Source organism: Cupressus sempervirens, chromosome 3, assembly GCF_028749045.1.
Source record: "Cupressus sempervirens isolate cs-2001-9-10 chromosome 3, ASM2874904v1, whole genome shotgun sequence".
NCBI lineage: Eukaryota > Viridiplantae > Streptophyta > Pinopsida > Cupressales > Cupressaceae > Cupressus > Cupressus sempervirens.
In genome coordinates, this window is record NC_143120.1 from 974,680,208 (window position 1) to 974,704,995 (window position 24,788).

General features: G+C 35.7%; 1 protein-coding gene across 10 annotated transcripts in view; it reads right to left on the reverse strand.

The window, feature by feature from the left end:
* LOC149570007 (eukaryotic translation initiation factor SUI1 family protein) overlaps positions 1 to 24,788 on the reverse strand; it is a 62,904-nt gene that overhangs the window by 11,171 nt on the left and 26,945 nt on the right. For 8 of the 10 annotated variants that reach the window (XR_016362878.1, XR_016362879.1, XR_016362880.1 and 5 more), the window contains exon 3: positions 10,607 to 10,718. Coding sequence is in view for 6 of the 10 variants with exons in the window: in XM_089822667.1 (XP_089678793.1) it covers positions 10,607 to 10,718 (112 nt within the window). In the remaining 4 variants the exon portion in view is untranslated. Of the gene's footprint in view, positions 1 to 670; positions 884 to 10,606; positions 10,719 to 24,788 lie in introns of those variants that run through there. The other 2 variants (XR_016362881.1, XM_089822669.1) reach the window with 1 other exon arrangement.

The following is a 24,788-nucleotide window of genomic DNA, read 5'->3' on the forward strand; positions in this document are numbered from 1 at the left end:
TGATTTATCCCAATTCCTAAAAATGGTTTCAGATTACACCTAAAGGCCCAACGATACAGATGAGTCGGATAAGTGTGAAACTGCACAAAGAATTGGTTAGTGATAACTGTGACTTCTACAAACAAGCCGCCATGTAAGCATGACTGGTATGATTAACACGAACCATTTTATGGAATGTGCCAAAGATACCTTGAAAAGGTATGCTTAACCATGATTTTCTAACAGACAGACACTTTAATCCTAAACACAGTGGCCGAAAGCATGCCACAGTCAACACACTTACACTATGCACTTAACTAAATAGTTTACTCAACTTCATAATATACACACTCCCAGAGAATATGATGAAACCAAGGAGTACACAAGCCACTAAGGAAGAGTATTGTACATGATGCCCAGAAAAATGACAGGAAACTTCAGAATGATCTGCAGCTAATGGGGAAATAAAAAGAGGATGTTCTTGTCCCATAATGGATGACTAGAGGGAACAAGATTAATATGTCATTAACTCCTTTTGAGCATATTATTTGATATATCTCAAACATGTAGTAAGCGGTACTCCCCATAAAGGCCAAAAGACCAGAAAAGGACAATCCACCTACTGATTTTCAACTAATCTCTGTGGATTCGTTACAAAACAAATGGAGTTAAAAGAATATATGTCAATTACCATGGTCCATTACGTTTTGAGCTGGATCCATTGGTGTTGATGCTGGCTCGGAAGGAGGATGGATGAGTCAACGTATTTTCCAGGGTCCATTACAGTTCCATCCCAATTGCAGTCTTCCCCAGCCATGTGGCATGAGTACACAAAGGGGACAAGTATTAATGCATCAGCCCCTCCAGGGGTGCTTCTTGAAGCTTCCATAAAAAGAAAATAAAACTGCAGTTTACAATATACAAAAAGGTTAAAGTGCAGAAATCTAGCATCTATGACTGTTGAGTTTGAAATTTTATAGGATGGAAGGGAACAAACATCTTAAAAGACTGTCGGGAGACGGAATGTATCAAACAAAACACATTTTATGATGGCACACACCATTCGCATAACCAAGGACCGTCAGTAGGAGCAGTCAAGAAGTCTACAAGAAGATGCGCTGTGCATTTTCTAGTTTTCTATAATATATCACTTTTTAAAAGTTTATTGTAAAAGAGAATATTCAATGAGCTTTGTATGTCTATTTTTTCTACGGAGTTCAAGTGGGAAACATTCATCTGCTATATACTGTTATTCTAAGTTTCTCCCTATGTTGTCTTCACCAAGGGCCTAAGTTTGGAGGCAGTGCGGGAATGGCAGTGGAACAGCGGGGTGGGGGGTTGGGATAATAGAAGTAGTTGCAAAAAAGGTGGATAAGAATTACAAATGAAAAGTGAGCAAACTAGTAAAATTTGACATTGAACAATGAGAACGTTTAATTTTGAAAATTATTTCATACTCAAGATATCATAATGATGATTACAATGACAAATAATGGAGTGAATGAAGTGTCTAATCATATCATAATGATGATTACAATGACAAATAATGAAGCGAATTAAGTCTCTAATCATTCCCAAACTCTTCATCACTAGCTGTGAGATCTGGATGGTTAAACTCCTGAAAAATGCTTGGAACTTCGCATCACTCTTCTTGCTTTTCTTCAACCCTCTAGCTCTTCACTCTCACTCTTTCACCTTTCACTTGTAGCTTTAAAACTCATACTCACCTTATCAACTTCTTTTGAATTTTTTTGCGAGCTGAAATAAGGATGGGAGGGTGTTTTATAGAGTTTGTGGGGTTTGGGTGGGACCCTAGGGCATTAGGGTTCGATTTGGGCACGATGATATAAAAAATAATCATTTTGGCCATCTAGCAGCAAGAGACGCTTAGGTCTTTGAGATGGAAAGGGGAATCCTAGGAGTTCCTCAAAAATCTTGGGGACATCCTATCAATGGCATTTGTGGCGAGAAGGCACGGGGGCATCCCTATAAATCTCCACATCTTGAAGATTATAGCATCCCCTTTTTAGCTAGTGTTAGAGGATGAGTTGTGAGCCTATCATTGCAACTCCCATGGGCTAGTGTTATTGATATAAGGGTCTCGGTTGAGCTAGTGGCTATTTTCCCACTCTAGTGGTCGAGAATGTTTAGGATTTCTCTGTTTGGGTCAGTTTGGCACAATTACTATTTATAGGAAGTGTCTATTTTGGGAAAGTCAGAGTTTCTATCCTTAGCAGGGCACCTAAACAGATTGGTAGGACTGTGGCGTTGTGGTAATGTTGTCAGAGCTTTTACTAAGGGACTTACTATTTATAGTAAGTTAGTTATGTCATATTGCTATTTTTTGCAGGGCATTTAGGTGCCAGACTCGGGTAGTATCAGAATTTTCAGTTGATAGGGTTGTGGATTTGATTACATATTTATTGATTATTATTATTAATTAAGTTATATGTCTAGTGCATTAAATGTTTTATTATAAAATGACTTTGACACCTAAGTATGGAGGGTTTACAATTAAATGTATTAATTTGAAATCAACCAAAGAAAAGAGCACAAAAGACGAGTACTATTTCAAGTTATGCAGAAAGTGAATGAATTTGAAGCTACAGGTCGATTAGAGTTTGAAGATTATAAAATGACAAACAAGAAGAAATTGACATCATTTGGGATGCTTTTGATTATTGAATTTGGGTCTTGGTTCAAAATCACAAGGGTTTCAGTACCTCAAATTGGAAGAATTGTGAATTCTATCAGATTTTCCTTGCACTTTCAATTGATTACCCATTGCCAATGAATCGTGCCAATTGATGACCTTACTCAAAGGTTGTATATGAGCTTTAAGGAGAATGAAGGGTGTAAGGGATTCTGCATTCTTCATCAAGGAGTCATCACAGGGTTTAAGCTTGGAGTTTTACTGCAGATCGCAGCATTAGTTAAGGGCTGCACCTATTTCAACTGGCTGCTATGGCTACCAACCCAGGCACGACATCATCTTAAAGCTGCAATATATCTAACAGGGCCAGTGTTTATGTCCAGCAGGCACGTTATGTTCATGTGGTGTCATCACTACGCACTCTATGCCTGATGTCCTTGAATTCTCCCTTTACAGAGTGTTGTGTCTCATTCGGGGAAATTTAACACTCATTTCAGAACCAGAATCCCAGGTTCTTCTACATTGAATTCAAATATATATTATTAGAAATGCATTCATACTTGTAAATCTTGTTTGGAAAACAAATGAACAAAAATGTTAAGGAGAATTGCATAGTGATAGGAATTATGATTGCTCAATGAATAGGCTTGATTAACTCTGAAATGCCAAGCTATGCATTTCTATTACATCTATGGTCAAAAATTTTAAAAGATTATGTTTAAAAAAAACAAGTTGCTGATGTAAACCTTGCAAAAACCAAACAAGAAATAGAGCTTGCATGCAAACTAAGTTGCGACATTCGTCCATCAAGGCCATTCATCCATCAAGGCCCACAGTCAGAAGTCAGTTTGCTGTGTTACACAGGCCAGATGGTAGAATAATGACATGATCTTGTTATTATTAAACAGAGGAATGAACGTTCCTTATATAGAATCTAGATATACAAAGACATTGTTTCTAAAAGAAACAAACGTTGACAAAAGACTGAATAGGAAACTTTCCTATACAGACAAAAGATGACTAGATGACCATCAAAGAAACATCATATCTTAGAAGATATTATCCTAAAACCCTCCCATAATGGTTATTAAACAAATGTCGGAGCATTCTGTGGTAGCTGAGACCCTCCCTCAATTGGCAAAATGTTAGACCGAGAACTTTTGCGGAAGAGTACTACGACCCGGAACAGACTGCAAGAAGCCACAGTTTTTTTGATAAAAACAGAAAAACCCAAAAATTGAAATTTAATGCATCATTTTTTTCTGAAAAAATGATAAAAACCTTGAATTGCACACAACTTTGCATGGTACAAAACCCAAAGAATGATTTTTGAGGAAAAAATTGACAAACCCAGAAAACAAAATCTCGGGCTAATATCGTGGATTACAGACAACTAGATACAATTTTAGAGGAAAACATTGATCAAAACTGAACGAGCACAGATTTTGAGAAAATGATTCGGCTGACCCAGAGAAATCTGATGAAGACCCAAAGAGATCTCAAAAAACCCAGAAGGAACCTGAAATCAGAATAAAATTCTGACAACATGGAATTTGAGGCACAAAAATTGATGTACCCAGAAAAAATTGACAACCCAATTGAGATCTCAAAATCAATGGTGTTAACCGGATGTGCGGGCCCGAGGTAAAACCCTGGCGCACAGCGTGCACGTACGTCCCGGGTGCGGGTACGTCACACACCTGCACACCACCACCACAGCTGCAGCGACGTCGCACCACAGCTACACTGTTCGATGCCTCTTGGATGCGAGGGTGTGTACACAGGTGCACGCTGGGTGCGTCCAGAACCAATGTTGAATAGTCAATTTTTTAAGTTTTTTAATATTATCTTACCCATGAGAAGTCTAGTAGTTCTATCGATGAGGACTTTGATTTAGAGGATGATTAGAGAGCTCCCACCCTTAAATTCTCATTATTGACATTTTGTAAATTCTACTCACTTTGATATGGCCAAGATACAGTATTTCATTTCACTATTTCATGCTACTCTGCTCATTGTAATCATGAGCATCTTGATCTTTATGATATATCATATTTATAATTTGAATTTTGAACAATGAATTTTGAATCTTTCATCTTTTTTATTTGATACTTCATAGTCAATGGTTGATTTACATGGTACTATGTATGGTTTATATTTTTTAATTATCATTATCATTATGTTTAAAAATTTAATGTTATTGATGTTGCACCTTACCATGAGCATGTTACTACGTTCAACTGTCAATAGCCGATAGGCTATTATACAACAAACTTCAATCAGGAAGTGCAATCTCTCACCCAAGAAAGTCATTATGTTGACAAGAAAAAATAAATCCAGTAAGTTGTTAAAGTCTTGCAGTCTTTGCACATCATAGTCTCTCGAAATTGGATTCTCTCACCTCACACGCCCTCCCAACCGAGACAAAGAACTGTCGGAGGATGGTGCCATGTCGATGTCCAAAGCGGTGGGACTTGCTGGAAGAAACCAAGGACAAGATAGAATTGATGAAATCTTTTTGAGATCAGTTTGGGAATAAGGCAGTGACAGCCTGATTAAAACCCAAGACATAGATCCTTTGGCCGAGCATCAAACCCTCTAAATTAAGTAACTTGATGCAATGTTTTGATGGTTTTTGGTTGGTCTTTGCTCTGTTGAACAAAATTTAAAAAACACTATTTTGAATGCGATTTAAATATCTATGTACAATTTCAAAAAATCCTCGTAGAACACCTGAAAAGGATAAAATTTAGTGAAGACGTCCAAGCCAACTCAATATAAAATATGACTGTCATTTATGAATGAAAATTTTTATATGCAATTTGGAAAAGAGATCTTAACACCAAAAAATAAGGAGGAATGATATAATTATTTATGTAGAGTTATTCTATGCTGGGGTGCGGAGAAAGAATACAAATTCTATGTGCCTTATGCATGCTTGATAGAGTTATTAGAAGTATTTGTTGATAAAGATGTAGCTTTTGGTTGTCATTTTTCAGCTATGAAAAAACTGTCAATGTTTATTTTATTAATTGGACACTTCCATGAAATACAAACTTAGAGATTAAAATATATTGTAGTTTATAGATGACAAGAGCCTGTTGTCTGGCATAAGTGCATGGTGAGTCTTTGTGTTGTACTATCCGCTATCATTCGAACAAAGTCATTGATATTTGTCGTCGTGTATTTTGCTAAGTTGCTTTTATATTAGCATAGTGGTGTATGAACTTATTTGCTGCAACATATTTTACATATATATAACTGTTATTTATTGAAAATAAAAATAAACCCGTATGGATAAAAATAAAAATAAACCCGTACGGACGAACTCAAACCCAACCCAAAAATATTTGGACGAATTTCAAACTGAAATCTAGAACCCGCATCCGTACGAGAATCCAAACTGGAAACTTAGCATGTAAAGTGTTTCACAAAGTGTTGAACATCTGAAAAGTAAAGCAATTTAGTGTTTGTCAAAATTAGAACCACAAGGGTTCTTACAAAGATGTCCCTATCCTAGAAATGCTATGTATCCCATAATTTTAAATATCTACTTTTCCCAACTACAGTAAATATAGTGCTAATTGGGGAATCTTGCCAAAAATCTATGATTAATAGGAATAAGGCAATACTTGATAAAACCATAAGACAATTGTCTAGTATATAACGACTGTTGTCAGGTTTCTAACTTAGATGACCTATGATTGACATTAACAATTATGAATCGAAATGCACACGCATGAACCCACCATGATGACCATATGAGTGGAAGATGCTTGGTAGCTAAGCCATATAGTTTTTAGCTTGATAAACTTTGTTAAAACCATATTGGATTTTATTTTTAAAAATTCATATGTCAAAATCTAAGAAAAAGTTCTTATCCACCAATTCTTCGGACTTCCCTATATATAATTGTTTAGCCAGTTGACTTCGACTTGAATGCATAAAATTGAATCCCTAACTCTACAAAGTGCATTCAAAAGCACTTAGAAAGACTAAAACAAACTAGTTTACCTCAAGGTCAATACAAAATACAAAAACTATTTATTCTTGTTTGTTGTCACATGAATATAGTTGACTAATTGATGAAGGTTCCAAAGTTGTTGGTTTGCTCTTCCTTTGCATGTGCATGACCCCATTTGTCATCAAGGAGATTTTTGCAATAAAGGTAAGTGTTAGTTTTTCCTTCTCCTTCATTTTTGTTTTGAAAATGAGCTCACATGTTTTGGTTTGAAGTTGTATTATTATCATTTTCTATGAATTTGTGAGATATGCTTATGTTTTTTAAATGAATGAGGTTTTATATATTTTTTATTCTCATTTAATTTAACTTTTAAATGTGTTTTTGATCATACTTGTTGACATTAAAATCCAGATTACCATGGCAGCCAATTCTAGTTTTGTAGACCAAAAACAAAATTATATTCTCTTCTTTCGACATTTGTTGAAATGGTACAACTAGTTCGAGATGGTGGGGAATGTGTTTTCATTTGCAATAGCTGTGGTATTGAGAATTCAAGGTCATACAATTGGTTGAAATCCCATTTGTATCTCATTAATTTCTTAAGAAAGCATCAAAGGTTTTCTTAGGAAAAAATTAAACCATTCCACTAGAGCAATTCATAAGCATATATTAGTGATCAAGAGACGGGAGAAGAGCAACAAGCCATAGATAAAATCATCATTTGGCAAAGAAAGGATCTTGAGGAAAGCAGCCCCTCTCATTCCCCAATCAATCCTCAACTTGTAGAGAACTACCCATTTTTAGACACTCTTGAAGATGTACCATGGCGATTACACAAAGAGACCAAAAAATAAAAAATGGAAATTCACAATGAGTCTCATCAGATTGCTGACCAACACATTGCAAGATGTATCCATGCAAATCAATTAGCTTTCAATGTTGTTTGTTCACCAAATTGACAAAGACTAATGAAAAAAATCAATGAAGCTCTAAAAAATTGACAACACCTTGGAAAAGGAGGTGAAGCTTGTAGAGCATTCATTGAATCCCAGAGAGAAGATCTGTGGGTCAAAACAAGAGTGTCCATTGTTTTCAATGGATGAAAGGATGTAAAAAAACATATCATTAATCAATATCTTTGTAGTGTCCCATAGAGAGGCAATGTCTTGAGTCATGGATGTTGAGGGGGTGATGGAGGATGGTGCATTTATTGTCGAAATCCTCATGATAGTGATTGATGAAGTGGGGCCTCAAAACTTTGTTCAAGCCACAATGAAGTATATTAAATATACTTCATCAGTTCAGCAGCATTATCACAAATCTTTCAAATACCTTGTAATGTCCACTCTGTCAAACTTATACTACAAAACTTCAGCACAAAATTGATTGGTACAAACAAATGTATGTCAAAGCTGAAGAGATCCAAATGTTCATTACCAAGTGCATATTTAGAACATACCCAAAAAGAGCTATTGAAGGTAAGTGAAACAATAAATCTTAATTAATATTTCAGTTTCATTGTAGTAAAAATGTTGTAGCTTAATTACGTTTCTTCTTTGTTTTCTATTTCCTTTTGTTTCGATTTTTGAATAATAATTCAAGACTTGTTTATGTCCACAATCATCTTACAATGACTTGTGAATTTTTAAAAAGCACTTTCAAACATGGTGATAAACCAAAAATGGTCCATATGGAGGCAACCTAGCATTAAGAGGGTAGAAAATATTAAGTGGATAACCTTAGATGACATTTAATGGAATGTGTCTAATCTCTCCTTATTTTCGCCAAGCCCATTTGAGTATGATTTATATCACTAAGATGAATAGGCAATGTTTGGAAGAGATGTATGCTAGCATCAACTCAATGATTGAAAGCTCCAAGATAATCACAAATTAGAAAGCAAAATCTTGATGAAACTTTCTTTAGGTGCACAAATTGAAGGTAGATGGAACACAATGACCACCCCACTTGGTTTTCTTGCCTTCATATTCAGTCCAAAATACAACAATGCAAAAACCTCTTTTGTACCAACGAGGCTTGCCTCATATAGAGATTTCCAAGTCAGGTGTGTGCAAGGCAACAATTAATAGATTATTCCATGATCCTAATTACAAGATTGAGTTCATGCATTTCGTACACTCCAATGAGTTACTATGGTTGTATCATCATACATTTTCACACCTACAATCTCTTGCTGTCAAAATTTAATGCAAATAAGTATTATAAAAAATTGAACATTATCTCTGAGGTTTCATTATAGTTATAATTTTAGTTCTTATATTCTATAGCTCTTAACTCTCCAACTTTGTTTTAATAGGTTGTTTGTTCATATATATCCAAGAAGAATTGGAACAAAGACTACTACATCCCATTCAATAAGACAGAACTGATTACACTCAAAAAATAGTAGTGTGCACCTATCCTAACTTGTGCCTCCTTTCACACAAGTGGCTACAAGGAAGGAGAGATAAGGAAGTGGGGTATCAAGCTAAAGCACACTAGATTGAATCCTTCCAATTCCCAATCTGCCGCAATTGATGTCGAGGACGAGTCGGTCAGCAACCATGCAAATGCCAATGGCACTGCTTGTGGTTATGTTGACATACCAATATATATAGATGTATGGTGATGATATTTTCAAAAACCAATATGATGCTGAAGCCTGATTAGAGATGGCTGGTTGTTGACATTATTTTTATTTTTATAGTACATCATGATAAGTTGATTGATTGACATTATAATATTTTGAATTTTTAAGATGGATTTGCTTATTATGCTGAATTTAATTACTGCTAGAAATATGTATGTATTTCTGATTTTTATATGTTTTTGTATGGGCAAACCCAACCCCAAATTTCTTTTTGACCAAGTCCATCAACCAAACTCCCAAAACCACACCAGAACTAGTAAAAGGATCAATAACTAAGGCCACAACATTGAAAAATAAAAAGGATGACTATATCATACAAAGACTTGATGTGAACCTAAAAAATCTTGCCAAGTTTGCAAAAAAGTTTTCAAAAGGCCAATCAGCAAATTGCAGGCGACCAGTCCATATAATGTTTCAGAGAAAACAAGGCCATGATTGTTCATACCTTCACCAAAGGCATGTAATGACCCATAATGATTATATGCAGAGAGAAAACAGCCCCTTTCCTCACCCCAGTGACACTGGTCTAAATAGAAGAATGTGATTTGTCATTCTGAACGGACTCTAATTAATCATGTACATTTAACTTTAAAATGTCCAAGGTGGTCAAATCGGCAACCATTGAAAAAGGCTCAAAATATAAAGTCAGAAGATCTCATGCCATTATCCATCTATCCAAAAATAGAAGGGAGATCGGCTATTCAATATTTTTGAAACTGGGAATTATGCATAAAGAGCAAATTCGTGCATAAACCAACAAGAATATAGTGCAGTGCATTATTGAATATATTTCACTTTCACAGTTAGGTACCTTACATAATCTCAACGGGTCAAACACATTAGAACTCCATTCATTGGACAATTTAGCTTCGCAAATCAATACTCTTATGATTCATGGCAGAAATCATTCAGATAATGGTTAAACTTATTTGGTCATTGTTATTGTGGCCTTGCAATATTTTTGAGGCAAATTTTCACCAAATCCATACAAAAATATTAATCATTCTTTGCAACCCTCTAAGGAAAAGAGGGCATAACTCTCATTACATATTCCCAGCTTCAAATCTATACGAACCCATTCAATCCTATTGTTATAAAGGATTGAAAAAGTGCCTGACGGTTCCATAAAATAGACTATATAAAACACTGAGCAAAACAATACATGCAAGCATATTAACTACCAACAAAGGTTGACTACAACAATGATAGTAGCTTCATAATATCAAATATAAAAGGAAAATAAAGGGCATGAAGAATCCTAATGGTGAAACATATATTCCTGTCATAAAGATTATACAAAGTGGAAAACTTTAAAAAAAGAGAGAATAATGCATACTAAAATATTAAATGCAGTGAGCACCTGTTGGAAAAATGTCATTTCCTCGTCCATCAACATCAAAAATCATTGGAGGTCCTCCTTCCACTGCATATACATGTACGCGATTTGTGAGCTTTGTGATTGTTATTTCTGCCTGCAAAGCAAATCAAGAAATAAGCAACAGTAACAAAATAAGTTTTTAACACAACCAAGGTGCAAAAAATGTCAATTGATAATTTCAAAATAAAATGCAGAAAGTGAATTTGTCTTTGTTATTTGAATTTCTGCCAGTAATGGAATTCAACAAATAAAAAGTAACTAAAAATATCCAAGACTGTACAAATTAAAAATCTGATGCAGATGTAACTAAATAAGTTGTTTAAACAAACACAAGAAATTATCAATTAATAATTTCAAAAATTTAATGCAAAAAATGAGCTTCAAAATTTATATTTCTGGGTGTAATGGAACTCAAATAACAAGCAGTAATTAAACATGACCAGTAAATTATCTATAAATAACTTGAAAATAAGATGCATAAATGGTGATGAATATGGTGTTAACAACATCTAGACAATAGATTATAGAACTGATGGATGCATATTGCAGTCTCCAATCTTTCATGAATAGCATAATAAATGCATGAGTGGAACTATATTCCCTTTCCTACTGACGTCCAGTGATCGATTTAAATTTCACACAAGATTAAATCAAAACCGAACTGGAACTAACTACTACTCATGACAACCCTGTACTTTCCTGTTAAAGATTTGAAAAAAATAAAAATAAAAAACTTGCTTTTTGAATGAATATTGTCTTGCAAAAGAAGTATGCATTTTGTCTGTATTCAAGAGCACAATTCTCCAAAGAATTCAAATTTCGTATACTCTTGGCCCTTGGGTAACATATATAAACAACATTTCATCGAATTCGAACTGTAACTTGCACATAGTAATAATGTCTTGTGCTTTTCTCTCAATGATTGGAAAACAAACCTGCCTTTGGATCAATGTTGTCTTGCAGAAGAAGCAAATATTTTGTTGAAATTGAATACAAAAACTGCTCTGATATCCTGTTGTATCAACGTTTATTTGTGGAAGAATAAAACTAAACAACTACGTCATAGCATTTTCAATGATTTGAATACAGCCTGCCACTACTACATGAAATTTCATCAATAACAAACAGTTTGAGGACTGAATCTAAGGGACTGTAGAGTCCACCTTAGGATTTACCTAAAACAGCAATTCCAACTCTGGATGAGAATCGCATTATCTTTACCAATAAACTTCAAAATAAAATTACCAATTGTAATGCCCTTTATGTGATTTAGGGTCTGCAAGCAATATTAATTGCTAGAAAAACTGAGATTAAAAACAAGTATCAAGAATCCATGATAGCATCTAAATCCATACAAGCATCATTCTAAATCAATACACCCTAATATCATTGATAATTGGTCAGCTATTCCTTACAATCAACCGCATTAGGAATTGTAGCATCATAAATTGCATCCCTATGCAATTTCTTGCTTACCTAGGCCCTATTTTAGCATTTCTGGCTTCGGTACCCGACATGCTTGATCTAGCTCCATTTCAGCTGTAATTCTGGCTTCTTCTTTCAATTTAAGACCTCAGGTCCCAATTTGGGACCACATGAGAGGGAGCAAGGCCCCTTGGGCACCCTGCTCCCATGAGCAGGACGACCTGGGTGCCCTACTCTCTGATGTATGGGTCCAAATTTTAACTGCTTCACAGGCAGCTTGCTTGAGCAGGAATTTTAAACTTGCATCTGCATGGTTCGAGTTTAACACCCCAGAATGTTTGGGAGAGGTGTATAAGCAAGCTATCGTCCCTCAATTTGCAATCCACAAACATCAATTCAGTCTCTCAACTACAGTTTTGCATCATAAGTCCTAAAGCAAGAGATCATGCATACAAAGCATTAAAGACAAGGAGTGATTTGCAGATATATGCATTTGTGATGGCCTCCATGATCTTCCTAACCTAAAGTCAACATCAACATCTTCATGAGCATTTCGATATCAAGAAGATTTGTGAAGGTAAAAGCATTCCATTTTTCAGACCTAGCTACACATCAACGCACTTCCAATTCAAGTTCAATTTATTTCCAAATCAAAGTTAATTCCTAAACCAAGGCTTGACTTAGGCAAACTCCTTTCTATACAACATTCCTTTTCTTGTTTGTGTGTTGGAACAAATTATGGACACGCGAAAGAGTTACTGATAAATTAGGAGAGCTACAACTTGCAATTTGTCAGATCTGGAACTGTTGGAAGCGGGCCAAGCTGGGCACCTCAGTCCAAGGAGCAAGCCAACCTTGGCACCCCAATCCCTCTGTTTCAGCATTAAATTCAAACCATAGGTCACTTATGGCCTGTGTTTCTTCTGCGATCTATCTGTTAGTTTATTGTCTCCCTATGCATGCAAAAAACCACCATTTCATTCTATTCAGACCTATTTCTTGCAGTCTTCATTTACAATAGCATAGTCATAGTCCACCCACAATGAAGGACCGTTAAATCCACTTTGCATTCTCCTCTGAATGAAGTGGGATAAGCATGAAATAGATTCCTTGTTTGCATGCATGAACTTGTGAATCTTATTTCAACTTTTCCCTACATTACATTTTGGTGAATCTGATGGATACTCACATTAATTTCTGATTCCATTTGTATGCATTTCGTTGAATTGTATCATATCATTATGCATTTAGAGACATTGTTCACTGAACATAGATTTTGGTGAACCCAGCGCATCCGACATCTCCTTTAAATCTGACTTGGATGCTAGATCTAATTTGTATGCATTTCATTAACCTATATTTATATAATTGTTATAGTCAATGCATTTAAAGGAATTTACTACACATTATGCAATGTTTAAATGGTTAATTTGTTGAGGATTTCTATTGTTTCAGCATTTTCTTCTTTTATAGCTTGGTGCATGAGTTTTATGACCTTAACCCAGACATCCAATATCTCTGTGAGAAGTTAAAGGCTTATAGCTCCCCTTAAGGGTATTGAGTCCAAATCAACATCTTGAAATGCTTCGGAGAGGTATATAAGCAAGCTATCTTCCTTCATTTTGCAATCCTCAAGCATCAATTCAAGCTTACAACTACAATTTTGCACCTCAAGTCTGAAAGCAAGAGATCAAGCATCCAAGGTATTGAATACAAGGAGTAATTTGCAGATCTACGCATTTGTGATGGCATCCATGATCTTCCTGTCCTAAAGTCAACTACATCATGTCAGCCTTAAAATTTTCATAAGCATTATGATATCAAGAAGGCCTGAGAAGGTAAAAGCATTCCACTTTTCAGATGTAGCCTCTGCTACACATCAACACGCTTTCAATCCAAGTTCAATTTATTTCCAATTCAAGGTTAATTCCTAAACCAGATATTGACTTAGGCAAACCCCTTTCTAAACAACATCTCTCTTCTTGTATGTGAAGGAATGGGTTACGAACGCACAAAAAGAGTTACAGACAGATAGGAGGAGAGCTACAATTTACGATTTGTCAGTTCTGGAACTGTTGGGAACAGGCCAATTTGGGTGCGTCAATCTATGCGATGTCCCAGCCTAAATGTTGCAGTGATGCAGATTCCTACCGGGTTAGCACCCAAGCCTAGGACCCACCCATGATCAGGCAGCCACATGCCAACAAGGGGGCTGGCTTGCGCTAGCACTCTGATGGGACAGAAATCCCACTCTTAATGCTGATAAGTGCCATTCACCATCAGTTTGGGCTTTTGGTGTAGCAGTTGTCTTTCTTAGCATCAAAGTCAAGGTCTCGAGGTCGAGCCTTATAGAGCATGGTGGGCTAAGTCCCAGCATAAATGTTGTGATGGTGTGAATTCTCGTTAGGCATGTACCCAAGGTTCAGACCCACCCATGATCGGGCAGCCACTTGTCCACGAGGGGGTTGGCCTGTGCTGGCACTTTGGGGGGACAAAACCCCCTCTTAACGCCATTGGGCACCATTCACCATGACCCTGAGCTTTTGGTGTAGTGGTTGCCTTTCTCTGCTATCTGGTATCTGATTATAGCTTATGTTTTTTGGGTCTACAACTATTGCCAATTCAAATAGAAATGTGTAGAAAATGCATATTATGCCATCCACAACCAACAACCTTCATATTTCATGCAAACATTTTTGTCCTCACACTATTTTTAGAGAGAACATAAACATGATGAAATGACAGTAATGGCAGATATATGCAGATTACAAACCACTAGTTAGAATATCTGACCTTATTTGCCAAATCAACTTAGAAGAGTGTTGTTATATAGTTCAGTTCAAGTCTCATGAAGTATGTCAAAAAGATGTCGATAAACATGCCCTGCCGATCCCTCCAAACAAGAAAGATGTATTACAATAAAATGACATATAAATCAACTCCAAAAATACATCATGATGGCTGCTAGGATTTGCTGAAGTGAAATATGCAAGGCTGTCCCAAAAACAACTGAAAATGCCGATCAAAATGTAGGACTGTTCCAAAGGTCTTCTCTAAAAAACAGAACGCCAACCAAACCCTAGCAGCCAGCATATGCATAAAAAACCCTCCTTTGGTCAAGTTGCTTCCTTACTCTATGAATGGTGTCAAGGTTAGGGTTTGAAACCCTAAGCCTTCATGTCACAATGCCACAAATGAATGCCTCCAAACTGATCTAAAAATCTACAGTGCAATGTAGCTTCAAACCTGTTCTGAAATGCAATGTAGCTCCATGGAATCCCGTGATGAATCCCTTCTTAAGTGATCTTGGTTTTCCATCCAAGTCATGCAATATCTCCAAGGGTTTTTGTCCTAGAAGATGATCCAATAGAAAGCTCTCCAAAACAAGTGAAGACAAATAAACTCTCCATATAACATATCCTTAGAGAAAGATGAGGCTCCTTTATAAAGACCTCCCAAAACATTGGTGAGCCTCCATTCTCAATGTGTGATTGAAAATCACTCTTTATTTTCTCTCCAAAAGTAACCTTATGTATTATTTAAAGTTGACATTATAATAAAGTTACTTTATTATTTTAAACTCCCATTGCTCCGAAATGACCTTTTCATTAAAATAATGATAATTTGACACTCAAGTTGTTTGTTTTATGTGCCCGAGATTTAAAACTTCTCATGCCAATTCCAACAAGCTATAGCACTAAGGTTCTCATTGGACAATTTTCATTAAAATAGTAACCTTAGTAAATTTAACTAAATTATAGCCAATAGTAAAATGACTGGAAAACATTGGAATCAAAATTTGACAACATAGAAGTGATCCTGACGATGAAAAGTGATAAATGAGCCTAACTACGTGACTTGCCAAAAATAGATGCTCCAAGAATCTTGGAGCTCAAAACAAAAGCCGAAAATAACATCTAAAAGTGTCATTTAACTCCTCTAAACCAACCAAGCTCATTGAAATTATCAAAACACCCTTGAATCAACTCAAAATGTTTGCAACAACTAGATTGCTAGAAGACCCAAAAACGGGGAAATTATAATCCAAGGAACAAGCCGACCTAGTCGGCCTAGTCCCTCTATTTCAACCTAAAATGCACACTGCAAGTCAATTACAGTAAAATGATTGAAAAGCATTGAAATCAAAATCTGACAACGTAAAAGTGATCCTAATGATATAAAATGATAAATGAGCCTAACTGTGTGACTTACCAAAAATAGATGCTCCCTCCAAGAATCTTGGAACTCAAAACAAAAGCCGAAAATAACAACTAAAACTTAAAAGCGTCATTTAACTCCTCTAAACCAACCAAGCTCATTGGAAATATCAAAACACCCCTTGAATCAACTCAAAATGTTTGCAACAACTAGATTGCTAGAAGACCCAAAAACAGGGAAATTATAGTCCAAGGAGCAAGCCAACCTAATTGCCCTAGTCCCTCTATTTCAACCTAAAATGTATATTGCAAGTCAGTTACAGTCTGCATTTGTTGAATCTTTTCTGCAATTTGTCTGTTAGTCTTATGTCTCCCTATGCATGTAAAAAACCACCACTTCATCCTATTTAGCCTTATTTCTCACATTCTTCATTTACAATTGCATAGTTATAGTTCCCTACAATAGACTACTACATCCACTTTGTACTTGAGTCATCTTGAGCCTATTAGATCATTCTCCTTCAAATGTAGTGGGATAAGCATAAAGTAGATTACATGTTTGAATGCATGAATTTGTGGTTCCTATTTCACCTTTTACCCGCGTTACATTTTGGTGACCCAATGTATGCTTGCATTACTTTTTGAACTATATGCATCTAGTTAAATCATATCATATCACTTATGCACTTAGAGACCTAGTTCACCAAACATTACATTTTGATTAACCCAACGTATCTTACATCTTCAAATCTGATTTGGAAGTCTACATGTAATTTCTATGCATTTTATTAACCTATATCTATATCATTATGTTGATGTTTGGTAGCTTTAGTTGGATAAACTATGAGACTAAAGTGCAGAAATATATATATATATATAAGTGTGAGATATTATATATATGAGATATTATATAATTAAATAATCATTTGTTATTATATTAAATTAGATAATTATGGATAGGCATGTCTCTCCGTGTCTCTTCCTTAATATAAATAAGAGTGATATTGCTGCCATTGGAAAACATATACCATAATAGGCAATTGAAATACATTTGCAGATATCACCGAAAACCAACATGGTATTATAGCTAGGTTGAAAATGTAAGAGGACGTGTTTTAGAATTACTAGCGACTTCTTCTATTGCAAAGTGGAATTAAGAGAACATCGAAGTACACAAGCAGTGATCATTCATGCTGGATGTGAAGAATCTTTAACCTAAGCATAAAGAAGAATAGCAAACCACTAGTTTTGAGGACAGATGAACAATATATGGTGAGGCTCGCTATCATTCTCAGTCATTACCTACTATGGACCAGAATGACAATGAGTGTGGAGGGAGAGCACAAAATAAAGATATTTTCTCACCATCATGTGAGGATTCCTCAACAAGCTCTGCACAAAGTAGAGCGGTAAAATGCTCATCATGTTTGAATCTGATTGCGTATGCATCTTCAAAATCTGTCAAGCCACCTACATTTAGGTTTTACAAGACCAGATTCGAACATGTAATTGCATTCAGCACTTCCTATGATGTGGTGATCACTGATGTGAATAGTTTGGGTTTTTTGAAGAAACGTGGACATTTAATGATTGCACTTGTCGGGTTCTACAAAAAGTAACTACAATCACCGACAGGGTTAAAGTTGTAATTGTGATTCAAACGCTTGACACTCTTAGTCGATAGTGTTGAACTGAAGTGCCCACGCAAGCAAGCACATGATCCTCTATTATAAAAAGATCGTGGGAGGAATAATATGTTAGTTATAAAAATAAAAAATAAAAACCCTTCATTGCCTTGATTGGAGGAGAAACATTAGATGCGGATCAGCGCGTGGATAAGGGATTCTTAGCGGGAAAAACCAGAAGACACGTAGGCATCATAGCGTAAGAAGAAATAAATTAAACTTGCATTGATCGTTGACAGTCTCCATGTTAGTCGATATAATTGTTCAAAAAAAGCCAAGACTCTCTACATGGAGTATGGTAAGAGCCAAGTCTACCAGTCATGAATAGAAAGAGGGTGCACCAAACAAAAGCATAGATACTTGAGATATTGTCATCATGGATGCCAGTGCATATCCACAAGGAAAGAAAGACAATGAAAAACCAAACAAGGTGGGTCACTGTCGACTTAGCAAGAATATAGGAGGAAGTTATTAGATGCAAGCATCACATTGACCAACGACCATCAGTGCTCTCCATTGACCATCGGCTACAGACTATTATTGTCATTCAAGTAAAAAGAACAAATTTATACCATACATTGGGAGTTGTAAATTGCATAACTGTTGTGTATGATAAAACATTGGAGAGTGTGAAGAATATATTTGGAAATTACATTAAAATCTATAAAGGTATGTCACGTGAACATGAAGGGACCCACCACCATCAGAATCAGAGACAAGGGCCCACGAAGGGTGATGGGAAAGATTAAAGATCGAATAGTATAGGACAATACCGAACAGACTCTGAACCGAACATGAAGGGTTGCTACGTGATTTGAGTGTTTGACATCCCATTAATGGGGTAGCATCACGATGCCAACCGATATTCTCTACCTAAGTTATATCGTGAGGTATGGAAATAATTTTAATGTCATTTCAAAGGTAATGATTTGAATATTCAAAATATTAATAAAAGGTATTTCGTGTTATGGTTATTGTAAATGTTATTATTGACAAATATATTATTATTATATATATTTAAGTGAGGGAAACTAAATAATGCGTACCTCAGATAGTTTTTGATTGACTTTTCCACCAACTCATTATAATGTATATTTATGTACGTGCACATAGATATAGAAATAAAGGTGACACCATAGTATTATCTTTATACAAGATTTTATCTAGTACGTACATTTAAATACAGGTACAAGAAGATAAAATAATCTTCCAAATGAAGCATGTATTTAGAATCTAGATATACATAATAATAGATACGACCTTGGGATAAAATAAATAATATAATGCCATCTCATAAATACATCTACGTGCAAGTAGATAAACATATTGTAAATTATCCTTGATTTATAACCTTCCAATCTTTTTCCATATTTATTCAATTTCTTGCTAGAAACCGAAATGCACATTTGGCATTTGATATCGATGAAGCAAGAAGACAAATCTTTTAAAACCATTCATGAGTTACGGCTTGCTTCTCCGAGTGCCTTTATTTATGAAGCCATGAGAAACCATAAGAGACAAGGAGTTGTATTTCTCCTCCCTCACGATTTTGAACTCTAATATTACGGTCACATTTTTTCCTCTCAATATTCTTGCTTGCTGAAAGTCGTGATTGGAAAACATTCTGAACCTTAGTGTTCAGAATTTCTGCTGTAAAGGAACTGGTTGATAGCGTCCAACCAAGGTTCAGTTATCTTCAAGTCTTACTGGGTTATGTGGTCAGCTTCCATATTCGATTGATGCATTTTTTTTCTACTACTGCATTTGTGTTTACAACAATAAGATATAATTCCATAAAATACCGTACAAACATCCTTGTTCAATATCATTGAATAGTTTCTTTGTGGGTCTTCCCATGTTGAGTCAAGACCGATTGATCATGATGTATTGTTACATCTTTTTCTTCTATTGCTATGTACCAGAATCAAATGGTATTCTTTTTCTGCAAGCCTTAAGATTATTTTTCCTCAAGTCATATAAGCTATGATATATTGGAACTTGGAATATTAGTATACCAGCTGAAGATCAGCAGCATGAGTTGGTTAAACTCTGAGAATTAGACACCTAGGAGTCACCCGACTGAATGGCCATGGAAGAGGTGAAGAGGAGGGAAAGAAATCTGCAATTAACATGGAAGTAAAATCAGATGTGACATAACAAACACAAATATTTTTGAAAAGGGAAAATCATTTAATAGCTCATGCATGTTCATACTTATTGTTCCCCTATTGTCAAGTCGAGCAATGGTGATTGGGTCAATGAACCCATTCGAAAGCCTTGGTCAAGGTCATTTAAGGCATGTTTTCCATATATGGTCACTTGATGTTAGTAGTGTCAATTATTCAGACATGTTCGTCCATAACTGTGCGTACAATCTAAACACCGGAATGCTCAGGTGGCTGGTCTAGAAGTATCTCAAGCCTGATCCTAGGGTAAGGAGGGTCTTTCTATTCAATAGATTGTGTAAGGATGAATATGGTCTGAGGTTGGGAGGTTAAGCCTAAGTCAATGCGTCTCCTCTTACCGATAGTCGAGGCTTGTACAACTAACTAAAGATTCACCAAATACTCCTTGTATGTTCCTCTTTCTATTTCATGTTATGCATTTACTTTACTTGTATGCAAGGAAAGATAGTTAATCGTTATTTCAGTTGATCGTTATTATAGTTATTTCAGTTATTTCAATTGATTGTTATTATAGTTATTTCAGTTGATCGTTATTACAGTTATTTCAATTCATCGTTATTACAGTTATTTTAGTTAATCATTATTTCAGTTAATGTCTCATGAAAAGGATTCAAGATATTTTGTTTCAATAGTTAGTTGAGGAAAACTCTTTCATTCCTATGTGAAACCAGATATTGGTTCTCCTTTATTTTGTTATGAAAATTCATTTGTTACATCCGGTATCAGAGTGTTGGGTTTGACACTGAGCCTAGGGCACACTACTTTCTAGTAAACTTGAAAATTCTTAGAATAAATGTATAAGATGCAAGTACATAAAACACCTCGCAAGAAGGTATGACATCCCATCTTCTAGTATCTAATTAAGAACATGCCAAACTACGATTACACTTGTTGTTCCATGCCTCAAGACAATGAAACACTGAAACAGGCCTTGCAACGAATGAAGAAGGAAAGAGTCAGGTGGACTCCTGCTAGTAAAGTAGCATATAGAAACAAACTAATTCAAAACTAGAACGCTTGCCAGGCCAATTCTCTTATGCATTTCCATAGATCTTGGATGGTGTGGGATATGTACATATTTGAAACTAAATTGAATGCAGAGAAACAAAATTTAGATTCTATAATGTAAACATCCTCAGAAGAGGAAATTTTTGTAAATAAAGGCTGCTATAAATGCAACATAGAAGTATTAAAGTTGATTAAATAAATTGGTTTATTCATGTGTTATATCCACTTGCAAACTCTTTTAATTTGTTGAAGGCATGCTTTAAAATATACACACACACACACACACACACACACAAATTGGCATAAGAATCTTGCAATTTCCCGGTTAAACCAGTAAACAAACAAAATGAGCAGCGATGAGAATGTTGCAGGTCATAATATGGTCCATGAAAATAACCCACAATCATCCATTGATTTATTATTCAGATTTTGCAAGAAACGCAACTTAAGTTGGATAATATTGAAAAAAGAATGAATGAGATGACAACTCAAATGGGGCAGAACCAAGAGGAAATGCAATCCTTGCCTCCTCCCAGAACAGAAACAAAGGTCTCTGAACATAACAAGAAAACTCTCAAGCTTCACCCACCCAAACCGAAAAACAAAAGAAACAAGAAATAGTGAGTGACCTGTCCACAGATATTAAGAAGGTCAAACCACCCAAATTCGTTGGTTCTAAATCCGAAGAGGATGTAGAGGCCTGGATAATGGAAATGGAACAGTACTTTGAAATTAGGAATTTTTCAGAAACCTCAAAAGCAGTTTGGGGAATATATCACTTTACTGGAGAAGCTGCTACATGGTGGGGAAACCCCAAGGTTGAACTAAACATTAGAACCACCAAGATTACCTGGGAAAAAATTGTGACCATTTTTAGGAGTCGTTGGTTACCCCAACCCTTTTATGACCAAAAGTTGTTGGATTTCCAAAATCTTAAGCAAGGAGATATAACTGTACATAAGTACTAGGAGAAATTCAATTGATTACTGAAGTATGTACCACCATACCAACAAGATAGGAACCTAAAGGTGAGGAAATTCATCATGGGATTGAACAATAGAATTGAAGGGACAGTTGATGTTCTCACTCCTCGAACCATGGAAGAAGCCCTAGAAAAGGCTATCAGACAGGAATATAAAATCAAGAGAGGTGATTCAATTTGGGATAATAAAAGAAAAACAAACTGGAATATAGAAAGTACAGATACTGGATCTCAGAAGAAATAGTTTAAGGATTATAAATTCAGCAAACCAAAAACAAAAGGGAATGGAATCAAGGATTCTGAAAGTAATTTCAATACAAATAAGAGTAACAAGGGCAGTGAAAAGAAGAGGCCACCTTCAGGATGTTTCACTTGTGGAGAAGATCAATGCCCTGTCAAGATCAATATCAATCAACCACACCGATCACCCCTTCCATAACAGCAACATGTTTATCAGCAAAGGATCCACGCAGCCCTTGAAAATCGACAAGCAGAACAACAAATAGGCCTAATCAAAACTCCGAGTAAGATCTACAGGAACCCTGTCTCCATCTTAATTGATACTAGAGCTTCTGCATGTTTTATATCACCTAAATTATTAAGTAGATTTTCAAAGAGCTCTAGTTTTATGGCAAAACCATGGACAGTCAAATATGCAAACCAATCAAAGGCTAAGGTAGAGCAATGTTTGTTTGAGGCTCAAGTTGACTTTCCAAATTTCTCCACTGAATTGAATTTATATGTAGCACCACTTGGGTCTTACGACATTATTATAGGCATTAATTGGCTTAGCGAGCATAAGGCCAAGGTTGACTGTCTTGCTAAAATTGAAGATTGTTTGGATGACCAAGGCAAACCGGTAAACATAAAAGGGGTTATACATGAAATTAAATCAAAACAAATATCCGCCATGCAACTTAAGAAATGTGGAAGAAAAGGTTGTGAGATCTTTGCAGTAAGGATTAAAGATTTGAGAGATGCCCCACATGAAATGAAGGAAAATTTGAAGGATACCTTCGAAAAGAAGTACCCTTATCTAAAGAAATATCAGGACGTATTTCCTGAAGAACTTCCTGGGTTACCTCCATCGCGAGTTTTTGACTTCACTATATAAATAACACCAAGAGCAAAACTAATTTTGAGAGCCCCTTACAGGATGACAACCACAGAATTAATGGAGTTGAAATTACAATTGTAGGATATGCTAAATAAGAAACTGATCCGGCCTAGTGTTTCACCATGGGGAGCCCCAATATTGTCTGTTAGGAAGGATGGAACTATGAGATTATGCACAAATTACAGAATGCTCAATAAGGTTACTATCAAAACCGATACCCACTTCCTAGAATTGACAACCTCTTTGATCAAATGAAAGGCGCTACAATATTTTCAAAGATCGATTTGAGGTCAAGATATCACCAGTTTCATATCAAGGATGAAGATATTCACAAAACTGCATTCAGAACTAGGTATGGGCATTATGAATTCACAGTGTTACCTTTTGGGTTAACCAATGCAACGGCAGCTTTTATGAATTTGATGAATAAAATATTTCAAGATTGTTTAGATAAATTTGTATTGTTTTTTATAAACGATATCCTAATTTATTCAAAAAACGAGAAGAAACATCAAGAGCATCTAGAAAAGGTTTTGCAAAGACTAAGAGAACATAAATTATACAAAAAATTGTCTAAGTGCACTTTCTATCAAAAGGAAATCTAGTATCTAGGACACATTATATCAGCTCAAGGAATAGCTGTAGATCCATCAAAAATCAAGGCAATTAAGGAATGGCCTATACCTAAAAATGTGACAGAAGTCAAAAGTTTAATGGGATTGGTAGGGTTCTATAGGAAGTTTGTCAAAAAAATTTCCAAGATAGCTTATCCAATCACATCACTCCAAAGAAAGGGAAGGAAGTTTGTATGGATTGAAAAATGTCAATCAGCTTTTGAATGTTTGAAAGAAAAGTTAAGTACAGCCCCCATACTAAGAGTACCTGACCCACAAAAGAAATTCGTCGTATAACTGATGCATCAGGGGAAGGAGTAGGAGGTGTGCTAATGCAGGATGAGCAGGTGATTGCATACGAGTCTAGGAAATTGAAGAATTACGAGCAAAATTATGCCCTTCATGAACTCGAATTAGCAACTATAGTACATGCCGTCCAAATGTGGAGACATTACTTGATTGGGAAACCTTTCGATCTTCGATTTGATCACCATGAATTAAAGTATATTTTTACCCAACCCAACCTTAATGATAGATAAAGGAGATGGCTGGAATTTCTAGCAGACTATGAGTTTGACATTAATTGCATCAAGGGCAAGGAAAACAAAGTGGCGGATGCCTTAAGCAGAAGGAGACACATTTCTGCAATGGCTATTATAAATTTCAAATTAAAAGACCAGACTCTACAACATCTAGAGCATGATGAATTTTATGCAGAGATCAACCAATCTCTCATTAGAGACCACATAATCCCAGGTATTCAGAATTTAGGATAGAAGAGGATGGATTGTTAAGATATCATGACAGGATTTATATACCCAACAAAACTAAACTTTGGAGATGATTCTGGAAGAATCCCATTTAGCTCCACATTCAGGACACCCTCGAGTGACTAGAATGTTGTCAAATATAAAACTTCTATATTTTTGGAAAGGAATGAAAAGGGAAATAACAGAATTTGTGGCAGGATGCCTAGAATGCCAAAGAGTA